Source organism: Mercurialis annua, linkage group LG8, assembly GCF_937616625.2.
Source record: "Mercurialis annua linkage group LG8, ddMerAnnu1.2, whole genome shotgun sequence".
Taxonomy (NCBI): domain Eukaryota; kingdom Viridiplantae; phylum Streptophyta; class Magnoliopsida; order Malpighiales; family Euphorbiaceae; genus Mercurialis; species Mercurialis annua.
Window position 1 is genome coordinate 38,017,137 of NC_065577.1, and position 12,864 is coordinate 38,030,000.

Genomic DNA, 12,864 nt, shown 5'->3' on the forward strand with positions numbered 1-12,864 from the left:
ACAATTAGATTTAGTCGTGACCTTGAAATTACAAAAACCTAAAGTAGGAGCGCATTTATTCAAATTAACTTTTAATGTGTTCAATTCAATAGACTAATATTCAATTACTTGTTTAAAACAATGTTGAATACGAATTAACATTATAGGAATTTGCAAATAAACGAATTTACAAATAAAATAAACAGTAAATCATAATAATATTTTCAATCCTTGAATTAGAATTTCCAAATTTAAATAATCAAGTCAAAAAATAAAAACTAAGAATATAACAGCTTTACAATAAACCATTTTCTATATAAATTTTGTTAAAGAATAAAAATAAAAAAACATTAATTAAAATTTTGAAATTGAAATTAGAAAGTTAATTAACATAAATTATGTCTTGCACTTTAAAATTAAAAAATCGCAACTCAAGACAGTTGAAATTTTAAAAACTGTACAAAGAGAACATCAAGCACAACTATAACAAGAGAACATGAAGCACAACTGTAACAAGAGAACATTTTTACGTTCTTAATTTTTCAAATTACTTTTGAACTAATTAGAATCGTCAAAAAATGTTAACAGAGAAAGAAAGCTCTCATATTGCCACAATCATATAAAGCAAGTCAAGTATGCACAGTAACTTTATATGATGCCATCAGAAGGGTAATATCGGTTTAGATTATTTCACAGTTTTCTTGCGACAGAAACACCGCAAAGCTCTCAAAGCCCTTGCGCAAAAATCCCAGTCATCATATGGCATGTGATTAATGTGACAACATTACTTTCAACCAGTTCATAATTCAAATTTTCAATCTTGCAAAATTAAAGAAATGTTCAGAATCAGTCGTAGAAAACAGATCAGATATGCATTTCAGGAATTAAAAAATAAGATAAATTTACTGCAACGTAAATCTAGCATATTGAAGAACGAACACCCTTCCAAGATAACATATGATTAAATAAAGGAAACTCTAGTTCACAAGCAAGGAGAATAAAATAGAAGTCAAAACTTGTCAACCAAATACGTTTATACTTGCAAAACAGGATATCAGCCTAATTAAAAGATAGCACAACCCTACACCTTAATAGCATATTTTCTCATGGGGAAGTACATTTCTCGCTTCTTTTCACGTTCTGTCTTCAAAGATAGCTGCAAAAACAACGATTCAAATCTCACTCAGGCAACCAACCAAGCCAAACAGATAAAAGAAAAAAGAAAAAGACAAACTCGAGGGAAATACATAATAATAAGAAAATTGAACATAATTACAACATCAAATAAAAGTCATTCCTTGTAATGTTAGTAAGCAGTGCACTAGTAACATACAGCAAGATTACATAAGATTAATCACAACATATCATCTGAGCACAAGGTGAAGACAATACTAAGCAGGTAGCACCATCACAAGGAACATTAGCAACCCTCTACATTCATGTCTAGTCTCCAAAACAAAAGGAACATTTATAGAAAAAAACATCAAGATTTCAATGCCATTTTTGCTGAGCTATAGAACACAATGACGAATCCGGAGATTAGTAGATCAGAAAATAGCTAGATACACAGGTTTCCAATGTAAACATCAATCATACTTTTCACCATACATCCAGGAACTATGTACTCTCAATATATTCAAAGCATACAACATAACATGGCATAAGACAACCGTATGTATAGAGCATAAAACATAACCAAGATGGGCACAGATATGATACCTGGTGCTTGGTAAGCCTCCTACGGATAGCTCTGGTCTTCTTGGGACGGAGATCAAGAGGCAAAAATTTCTTATTCTTGTATGCGTCCCTGAGTGCAGCCTTCTGCTTCTGCGAAATGACTGTCAATACCTGAGCAATTGACAACCTCACCACCTTGCTGCACCCATAACAAATTCCAACAAAGAAACCAAAAATCAGCAGATTGGAAAAACCAACAAAACATAAACAATGACAAAACAAAATCATTACTAATTTTACTTGAATGGCTTAAAATGTCATAAACAACCTATATTGCATAACACTTCAATCAATAATGATATAGCAATTATTTATCAAACAAAGACTACTATCATCAAAAATCTAAGACCTTCAACCATAATCTAAGATTAAACAGATAATTAACCACAAATATTGACATAAACATTATACATTAACATTTAACAGTATAATAATCATCTACAGTGGCTTATGAAAGAATAAATCTTTTCAGCAAAAAAAACTATGCATTCAGTTATTTTTAAAAGGGCCTGAAACAATTGGCAGCTTCCAAAAAAAACCCTAAAAATTGAAAATAAAATAAAACAACAGTATGAATAATTAATCAGCAAATGCATACATTTTGGAGAGCTTGTTGGGAGCGCCGCCGGTGACTTTAGCGACACGGAGGAGAGCCAACTCAGCTTTGAGATCCTTCAACTGATTCAAAAGATCGGCTTTTGCTTTCTGCCTCAGCTCATGCACCTTAATTCTGGCTGCCACCGTTAAATCAATCAATTCAACGTTATAATTTGCGATTTTACATTGTAAATTAATTCAAATCGATTCGCATTCTTACCCATTTCGTATTGCCCTGTTCTTCAACGGCGGCTACTCTTTTACCTGCTCCTCTGTGAATGAAACCCTAGAAATGGAGGTTAGGGTTTTGATTAATATATACAAGGGTAGAGATTGGCTGTGATGGGCTATGGTTTTGGGCCTTTATAGCCCATATTCAGGAAACTTTATGTTATGACGAAAATTTAAATTAGTATAGAATTTTATTTTAAAAAAAAGGAATTAGTAATAGAAAGCAAAATAATGAGATAATAGTGAAATTCTTGACTACTGAACATCAATACGCTTTCAAATCTTTTATAATGAAAGGCTTTAAAACTTAAAATAAAAAGTTAGTACTAGATGTTCATGATATTACATAATATTATTTTTTTAAACTATTGTAGTCTTATTATGTGAAATATGTATAATACACTACACCTTCTAATAATTAATATACATGGTGGATCAAAGATTTATTGATTATTATGATTATTAATTTATTAAATTTATATAGGAAAAATTATAAAATATATTTTAGAGCATCTACATTTATCGACCTCATATTCATATTATATTGTAAAAAAGTTAACTAAATACACTTTATAATCATTCATTTTAAAAGAAATAATTTTCTGTTCAGTCCATTTGATATTAAACCAAAAAATAATTAAGAAGTTGTATTCATAAAATAAAATAACTTTAAATGTCTTTTTCTATTAGATATGTTTCACTTGTTTTTACTTGCTCATTTGATAACGTTTTTTAAAATATTCTCAAATGAACAAGAAAATCATAATTTGATGATATTTCAACTTTCACTTTACAGATTAAGGTTAGTATTACTCTAAATAAATCATCAATTGTTATATATATTTTATTAAAAAAAATCTCTCTAATAATTAATATTTATATAGAATATATTTTAAAATTTATTAATTATTAAATAATATAATTATTAATTATCCGACGTGAAGTTGGTTCTCTCAATTTTCTATTAATTATTAGAATTATTATTTTATTAAATATTAATTATTAGAGGGTTTACTGTAACTCATAATTATTGAGAATTTTAGGGTTTATTGTTGTCAGTCGTCTAGTTTTATCCGTTTTTATAAAAAGGAGGTATGTTAATTTGACTCTTGATCCATTAGGCATATATATTAGGGTACAATTTTCATAAAGTTGTAGAGAAACTTGATATTTTGCAAAGGCATTTAGTCTTCCTTTTGAACTCATAATTCTCTAATGCTAATTCAATTTATTTTAAAATCAATGCTTACAAACTTTGGTTAATTTTAGTTTGATTTTCGGTTGATTTTAGCATTAGCGAAGAAAATGATATTATTATAATATTACACTATTAATTTTATACTGATCTTCAGTTGATATTTGGTTGATTTTAACATTGACAAAAAACAATATTGTACATCAAATAAACTAAAAAATTTGAAATTAAATTGAGATAAAAAAAATAATACATTAATCTTTGTTCGATATTTTATTGATTTTAGGTTGATAGTTTCATTTACGAAAAAGACAAATATTTTATATGAATACAAATTAAAATTAAATATGTGAAAAATAATAAATGCATATTAATTATGAGCAAAAAATAAATAATAAAGATAAAAAAATTAAAATTAATATAAAAAAATTAAAAAATTCAAATTACCCCGTTTATTAAAAATATTATTGATATTGTGTTGATCTTAAAATTTATGAAAAACGTGAAAAAGGTTTAAAAGAAGTTAAAAAGTTAAAAAAATTAAAAATTAAAAATTAAATATATGATAGATATCTACCGCATCTTGTGGTAGTGCTAATATAATTACCATTTATCAAAAAAAAAAAGATATTGTATTTTATTCAATATAATTTTTGTTAGTATAAACTTATTAATAAAAAAATAATATTTTATGTATTTATATAGTGGTCAAAAGATTAAAATAAATATAAATATGCATGTTAGTTTAATATTTGGTTGTAATTATTTTAAATTTTAAAAATAAAAAATAACGATGTATCTTATAATTTAAAATATGATTCATTTTTTAAAAAAATAATGAGAATGTTTAATAATATTGATTATTTTTGAAATGCTTTAAAATTTTAATTTAAAGAAACTGCTATATTTAAAAATTAAACCGGAATAAGGATCCTCATGGATATGATAAATTCCATAAAAACATGAATGAGAATAAAATTATCCAAATTAATTAAATGAAGAAGTAAATGAGAATTTGTCATATAAATGGTGCCAGGGATGGAGATAACTTTTTCCATTACGTCCCATTGTCATCCTAATTTGAGTTGAAGAGTTTTGCAATATATAGAATTGAAAAATTCAACGGGACTCCTAAATTTGTGATACAGAGTTATCTAATCTAATTTATACTTTTTTAGCAACTAATTCCAAAATTCTTTATTTTTGAATCAAATAACTTCATAATTTATACTTTTATTTTAAAAGTAAATTTAGAATAATTATATCCCAACAATTAGAGAAATATCTAATTACTCTTTTACATCACTCACTCCGATTTGTATTTAATGCGTTTTAAAAATACAATTATGGAGTTATTAGATCCAAAAATGAAGAGTTTTGGAGTTAATTGTTAAAAAATATAAATTGAGTTAGATGACCCCGTGTCACAAGTTCAGGGGGGGCATTTATCCTTTGTTCATATAGAATTTGTTCAATTTATGAATTTTAAATCTATAAAAGGTAAGATCTAATAATTTATAAATTTAACCGTTTGGATTGAATCTTTTTTGGGTTAATTACATATAAAAGCACCACCTTTATACGAAATTGCAAAAATAACACGACCTTTTAAACGTGGCAATTCAGGGCACCACCTTTCATTTCTTTTCAAAAACAACATGAGCATATTTTTAGTGGCGTTTTGGCTGACATGGCATGATACGTGGCACTCCCATTGGGTGTTCAAGTCAGCAAAATTTTATCTAAAAACGTGCCCATGTTGTTTTTGAAAAGAAATGAAAGGTGATGCCCTGAATTGACACCTTTTAAAAGTCGTGTTATTTTTGAGAATTCGTGTAAAGGTGTTGATTTTATATGTAATTAACCCATCTTTTTTTTAGGTAAATGATGGATATATTAGCACAATCACAAAATCGTGATTGGCAAAAGTCTTAAAAGACAAAGGAGTTAACCATATATACAAAAGAAACATAAATTACGATACACATCATCTCTGTATAAACAAATCCTTGGTGATTATCCCTGTAAAATTCTACTGCTTTGCATATCACCATGAACACCAGGCGATCCACTTCAATATGCTCGTCGTTCAAGATTCTTTTGTTCCTTGTTTTTCAAATCTCCCAAAAACAATAGAACCACATAGTTTGCCATAAATCTCTATATCTCTTCAAGGAAATAAAATTTTAAAAGTGAAATAATTCTAATAAGCCGTGAGGAAGAATTGAATGTATATTACACATTCGAAGCAACGAATTCCATACTAACCAAGCATAATGATAGTGAATAAAGATATGTAAGCTTCCAAAGGTTGAAGAATACCTCTCCGCACAAGCACAGCTTTAGAAGACAATTTGTCTCTGCTCAGCAACCATAAGAAAAAGTTGATTCTTGGAGGAAGTTTGAACCTCCAAAAGAAAGAAAAATCTGAAACAGTTTGAATACCTCCTCTCTGCCGAATTGCAGAACTGGCAAAAAGCATATATGTTGACGTAGCAGCAGCGTCACCTGAAGAAAGACGAAGCAAATCAGCAGTTGAAGTGTTCGTATTGGCCTGAAGAAGCATTCTGAACTTGCTTGGCGTGTAACCACCCTTTTTATCCCAGCTGAAAGTGTCAACCTGATCATTGTTTGGCAATTGACAATGAATTAGATCCTGAAGAAAGGCTAGCAGCTCTTGGTCTCCAATGCGAAGACGTCTATTCTAATTAAAACAGTAGTGATTTTGTCACTTACAAGCTTAAAAAGACGAGGAAAGCTTGTCGATAAAGGCTGATTTCCGACCCAAATATCATTCCAAAAAGAGATTCTTTCACCATTTCCCAGATGTGCAATAATCCCTTGTTGAAATAATTCTCAGATTTTTTCATTTTTAACACAAGTAGGATACACACCACGCCATAAATGAGAGAGCCTTGTTGGGTTAACCGTTTCTATATCTTTCCATTCCGACATACCTGAACTGTTTGATATTACTCAGAACCAAAGAGAGAATCTGTTATCCGTCCTAAACTTCCATAGCCACTTAAAAAGAAGGGACTGATTTCTGATTCTCAATGGAGTAATGTTTAGACCTCCATTCTGAATAGGTAAGCATACATCATGCCAAACGACCTTACTAAAACCCATTCGAGTTGCGGAACCGCTCCACATAAACCTTCTCATGCATCGTTCTAAATTTGAAACCACAGATTGTGGGATTAAAAAGGAGTAAAGGAAATAGATTGGTAAACTACTAAGAACAGACTTTATCAATGTAAGTCTACCTGCATGAGAAAGCAAGTTTCCTTTTCAAGCGGATAATTGAGATGAGAAATTGCTGACAATCGGGTCCCAGAGACTAGCCCTCACCGATTTTGAAGACAAAGGTAAACCCAAGTATATTATTGCAAAATATCAATCCTGCAATCAAGAATTGCAGAAGCTGCAGCCAACAAATCATCTTCAACATTAAGCCCAATAATTGCTGATTTTTGGTAGTTAATCTGTAACCCCGAGATCAATTCGAAACAGCGTAGAATACGCAGTAAGTTCCTAACCATGTCCAGATTATTAGGAACAAACAACAAAGTATCATTAGCAAATTGCAGTATAGAAATTGGTATCTCATACCCATCTACATGAATGCCATCAATCAAACCCAACACGGTAGCCTTACTAAAAATAGCTTTTAATCCTTCAACAGCCAAAACAAATAGCATTGGTGAGATTGGATCTTCCTCTCTAACACCTCTGCCCATTTTAAAGTTCTTAGAAGGACTACCATTGATTAGAACAATTAAGAGGAGTCAAAAAAAGAAGCTATCCACTTAATCCATTTACTGTCGAAATTCATCTTAGAAAAGCATACTAAGAATGAAATCCCATGAAATTGTATCAAAAGCCTTTTTGAAGTCCAACTTGATAAGAAAAAATTGGTCTTTCCTTTTGTTGATTAAGTGGATTAACTCTGAAGCAATCATGTGACAATCATGGATAATTCTACCTTTAATAAAACCAAATTGGTTTTCTGAAATAATTAGAGGTAGAATAGAGGATAACCTGTTTGCCAACACTTTGGATAGAAGTTTGAAAACCCCATTAATAAGACTGATCGGGCGAAAATCTCTGATATCAGTAGAGTCTTTCAACTTCGGAATAAGAACCAAGAAAGTCGTGTTTAAAGCTGGAAGGAAAAAACCAGTACGAAAAAAAATGAGTAAATAAGTCAAGGAAATCTTGCTTAAAAATGCACCATGCTCTCTTGTAGAAGAAGATATTAAAACCATATGGGCCCAGTGCTTTGTTTTCATCACACCCTGATAAAGCACCATATATTTCTGTTTTGGTGAACTCAGAAACCATGTTAGCTGCTTGAACAAACGAAAGACTCTTGATTGGCAGGTTGGTAATGGAGAACTTGACTGAAGGCTTTGGCTTGTAAAGGTTTTTGAAGAAAATATGGATGTTATGTTTGATTTCATCCGCAGAGGTGTACGAATGATTGTCAACCATTATTTCGGTTATCAAATTGCTGCGAGCGTGAACCGATGCTAAAGTATGAAAGAACTTCGTATTTTTATCTCCGTGTAAATTCCAGCTAATTCTCGCCTTTTGTCTCCAAAGAGATTCAGTTTGTTTCGAAACTGAATCAAAATCATCGTGTAGAACAGCCCGTCTTTCCAAATCAATATCACTAATCGAACCTCTATCCATATCAGCCTCTAATGCGTGAATATCAGCCTGTAAATTATCAAATTTGGTGTTCAAGTTTCCAAAAGACTCTCTATTCCAGACTTTAATAATTTTGCGAAGCTCCCTTAGCTTGATTACTAAATTTGCCCCCGGAAATGCAGTAGAAATTTCTAACCAAGAGTCACGTAATAGCGAAGGAAAAAAGGCATCCTTCCACCAAGCATTGATGGACTTGAATGGCTTTGGTCCCCAATACATAGGCTTTGACGAGTTGAAAAGAAGGGGAATGTGGTCCGAGAAGCTTCTCGAGAGAGCTTGTAAAAGCAGATTCGGCCATACTGTAAAAAAGATATGGTGAGATGAAGCATCGATCAATATTTGATCTTGAGTTACTATTCTGCCATGTATAAAAACGACCATTCAGCTGAACTTCAGTCAAGTTGGAGTTCTGAATAAACTCCATAAAATCTCGCATCCCCGACGTATAACCCAAGAAATTCAGTCTCTCTTCCAGTTGCAGAATCTCGTTAAAATCACCCATTAAGTAGCAATGTCTATCTGTTTGCAATTCTTGTAAAATGTCAGCCCATAAAGGAGATCTGTCTGCAACTGTGTTGGAGCCATAAACCAAGATGAGTTTCATTTGGATTGAAGAGAGCTCGAAATCAAAGCAAATCCACCTATTATAAGTTGTAATATGACTCGGGCTTATAGAAGAGGAATCCCAAATACATGCTAATCCACCAGAAGATCCCAAAGAAGGAGAATAACAGTAACCATAATCATAATCATTGTTTGGCCATAAACGATTAACCAAAAACTCATCAATCAATTCTTTCTTTGTTTCTATCAACCCGATAATAGAAACTTGATTTTTAGACATAAAAGATTTAATAATTCTTTGTTTCCTTGAAAAAGTTAACCCCCCTCGACAATTCCACGCAACACAATTAAATTGACTAATCATTGAAATTCAAAAAAACCTTGAATTCAAAGAGTACCTGTTAAACCAGATTAGGTACTTCCTTGTCTAAAGCTTCTTTAAGAAGCCTTAGGATTTCCTCTTGATTTTCTGCTGAAAAGAGACCCAGTTGCATTCCTATACTCCAAGTTTTCATTGTTTCAGAAACTTCAAGCTGCTGACGGTTCACGTTCATGTTGTTACAGTCCTTGATCAGGTTATCTGACTCAACTGGAGCAGACTGTTGAGAGCAAGATTTCAAGGTACCTTCAGGCGTTAACAGCTTGGTTTTCTTCCTTTGGGTTATAAAGAAAGAATCCGGGTTCGGGAAGGTGGCTTTCGAGTTAATTGAATTAACCGAAGTATCAGACTGAGATTGCAAAGAGGATCTACTACAATCTGATTTTTTAGGAGCTGAAACATCCTCCTCCTCCGGCAAAATACGATTGGCTGGTGATGTTTCATTTAAATCCTTTGGGTTGAGAGTGAAATTGTGTTTCAGATCTTGATTTAGCTCTTCATTATCAGAGTCCGAGGAAGACGAAGTCTCAAGAGAATGATCCCAAAACACCGGCAAATCAGATTCTATAACATGGATATTAAAGACATGTTTATTAATTGTAATTGCAAAATTACAATCAATACGATTCAGATTCGTAAAAATCAAGACTGATCCTGAATCCATTCGTTTCTTAGTTGAAATCAAAGTGTGAAGGGAAACCACACTTCCAAGTTTTGCACCAATGAAATTAAAGAAACGATCTTCCCAAGCAATTAACAAACACCCGAAATATTAATCCAAGCGAATCTTTCACCTGAAATAAAGAGATCATTCCAAGGAGATATAGTACCAAAGAAATCTGAAAGCTTAGGAAATAGTTTCCAGAACTGGTCATTGTCTTCCCTGTATAAAAATCCAACAGAACATATTTTCCTCCTAGCAAAGAGAATGGGTCATACAAGACACCATGATTCAGCAAATAGCCCGCAATATTAAGCAAGTCAGGTAGATGTTTGACAGTAACGATGGATAAACAGGGTCGAGAGGGTGCTAGTGATGGATTAAACACGATTGGAGTCTTGTTCACCACCTGAACATAAGAACGCGAGTTACGAAGAGACGCGATGAAATCATGCCGGTATGAAGTGTGCTTTGCTGCTACTGGTCGTTGCATGGCTTTAACATTAGGGTTAGGGTATTTCGAAAAATAAGCTCTAATTCTCTTGGATCCTATGAAAACGTTATTCAGTCTATATAATGAATCCCTAGCATCCTGTTCCTAATAAAGATGGAGAAAACCAAATTGTTTATTCTATGAATTTATAAAATTATTTTAGAATAATAAAATTTTAAATAATTTATTATTCTTTGTTGCTTAAATGATGGATTTTATTTAAAATCACGAAATGTAATATATATGAATTTTGATCATCTGATTTCTCAATTCAAACGGTTCAATATCTAATATATATTTTTCTATTAACAAACCAAATATGGCAATAAACCATACTTTTCATAAGCGTAGGAAATGTCTTCTACTAAAAGAAATCATAATAAGAAATTTCTCTTTGTTTGAAATTATCTATAATTTTCCCTAAAAATAAAAATATTTATCAATTATTCCTCACAATTTCCTTTACCTTTTGCATTCCACATTCAATTTTTTTTACTTTTGAAATAATATATCAAGTCATAGCAATTAAAAAATAAATAAAGATCAAATCAATGAAATAATGTAGATTAAAACTTAAACCAAATCTTTATTTGGGGATATCAAAATTTTCAATTATTTTTGACATTTAAGTTATCTAAATCTCTTTTCATTTTTGTTTTGATAAAATTGCAAGAAGCTAGCAAGTGGTATGTAACTCTCATATATATCTTCTTTAAATATCAAAGTCAGCAATAAAAATGATGTTAAAGAATTGGAAATGGAGTATAAATTTATATACTACTTTTTATTTTTGCCAAAGATAGAGTACGAGTCTTACAGTCTCAGTTTATTAGTTGTTAGTTACAGAGCTAGGGATCGAATCCAAGACCTCTTGATGCATTTGGAGATGTCTTAACCATCTAGATTAGGCACACACTGGCTATACTATTTAATTATGCAAATTTAATAAAGGCGTAACTACTCAATCTTCTTTTTTATTTATAGCAGAACTTTTTAAAAACGTCAATTTTAGTATAATATCAACAAGTATTTCAATTATGGAAACCTATTCAATTTTTCAAAAAAATATCTTTCATTTTTTTCATTTATAATATTTTTTTTAATTTCGTCAATTGTAATATAATTTTGATAAATATATTTCAATTGAAAATGTTGAATTTGATTATAAATAAAAATATCAAAAAATTTGGCCGTTTTTAGTTGGATATAATTGAAGTGTTTTTATAGAATTTAGAACAAAATTGTTAATATTAAAAATAAAAAATAAAAATAAAAAATTTAATATATTTTGTGATTCAGCCTTTAATAAAATATCAGTAATTTTCATAGTATTTAGTGGGTGTTTGGTTCAGTTTTTCGGTGGAGTTTTTAGCTTTTACTTTTCAAAAAGCTCCATAAAAGTGTTTGGTGAGATTTTTTTAAAAGTTTTTTGGAGCTTTTTGAACCTCCAACAGCTACTATTTGAAAAGCTCCATTTTAGAGCTTTTTCCCAACAGCTGATAGATGTTTTAACATTTTTAATTATTTGAATAAAATTACCCCCATTATAATATACCCTTTTTAATATATAAAATTATTTAAATTATTTTTAAATACTCTAATCATTTATAAATTATATAAAATTATTTTATTTATATTAAAACAACTATAATTTAATAATTGTTTTAAATAAATCATAAATTTATCAAAAAAATCTAAATAAATTTAAGCTAAATATTGGTTTTTTATATAAAAATAATTATTAATATTTTTATTAAATATTATATAAAATAATATATTTATAGTTTAATAATTAAAAAAAAAAAATTATGCCCTTTACGGTCATTTTACTTATAAACAGCAACAGCTAATCAAATCTCACCAAACACGTATGGTCTATCAGCTATCAGCTACCAGCTAACAGCTAACAGCTATCAGCAACAGCCACCAGCTATAAGAAATAGCTGAACCAAACAGGTCCTAGTTTTGACCCAGCATGCATCCATATCAACTACTAGTTGACTAATAATAATCAGTTGATTTAATTATTGTCTGCTATAAACTAATTAAATGATTAAAATAAAAAAAATAAGATAGAGCGCTCGTGAACAGTTGAATTTTACCAGTAATTCGACAATAACAGCTAAAATAAATACTCGTAAAAATTAAATTAATTAGCAAGGATTAGGATGAGAAATTAACCTTATCTTTAAAATATAGATAAATTGAGAAGGCGATTTTTTTTATTTAAATGGATTAGAAAGTAATTGTATTAAAGTGTAGGTTTTGTTCTTCTTACAAATATTTTTTTATTTACTTATAAATATATAAAAAAG

At 30.2% G+C, this 12,864-nt stretch overlaps 2 protein-coding genes across 2 annotated transcripts; both read right to left on the reverse strand.

Annotated features, from left to right (window-relative positions):
- Positions 1 to 922: 922 nt before the first annotated feature.
- On the reverse strand, positions 923 to 2,643 carry LOC126660449 (60S ribosomal protein L35). The gene is made up of 4 exons (XM_050353973.2): positions 2,534 to 2,643; positions 2,315 to 2,450; positions 1,699 to 1,855; positions 923 to 1,135 (listed from the first exon to the last, which is right to left on the reverse strand). Exons 1-4 carry the CDS (start codon positions 2,535 to 2,537, stop codon positions 1,061 to 1,063), a joined length of 372 nt encoding a protein of 123 aa, XP_050209930.1. The 5' UTR covers positions 2,538 to 2,643; the 3' UTR covers positions 923 to 1,060.
- A 4,479-nt stretch (positions 2,644 to 7,122) lies between these two features.
- LOC126662030 (uncharacterized) lies at positions 7,123 to 9,296 on the reverse strand. The gene is made up of 4 exons (XM_050355916.1): positions 8,807 to 9,296; positions 8,005 to 8,751; positions 7,781 to 7,904; positions 7,123 to 7,498 (listed from the first exon to the last, which is right to left on the reverse strand). Exons 1-4 carry the CDS (start codon positions 9,294 to 9,296, stop codon positions 7,123 to 7,125), a joined length of 1,737 nt encoding a protein of 578 aa, XP_050211873.1.
- Positions 9,297 to 12,864: the final 3,568 nt, after the last annotated feature.

Excerpts from the sequence above, each read along its gene's own strand:
- LOC126662030 (XM_050355916.1), bottom strand. The coding sequence starts at position 9,296 with ATGTCTAAAAATCAAGTTTCTATTATCGGGTTGATAGAAACAAAGAAA. Across the intron at positions 8,752-8,806 it reads TTTTTATACATGGCAGAATA|TATGGCCGAATCTGCTTTTA; the intron begins GTAACTCAAGAT and ends TCTTTTTTACAG. Across the intron at positions 7,905-8,004 it reads CAAAGCACTGGGCCCATATG|CTTTAAACACGACTTTCTTG; the intron begins GTTTTAATATCT and ends TTTTCCTTCCAG.
- LOC126660449 (XM_050353973.2), bottom strand. Across the intron at positions 1,856-2,314 it reads CCCAACAAGCTCTCCAAAAT|CAAGGTGGTGAGGTTGTCAA; the intron begins GTATGCATTTGC and ends TTATGGGTGCAG. Across the intron at positions 1,136-1,698 it reads GGAGGCTTACCAAGCACCAG|CTATCTTTGAAGACAGAACG; the intron begins GTATCATATCTG and ends TTGTTTTTGCAG.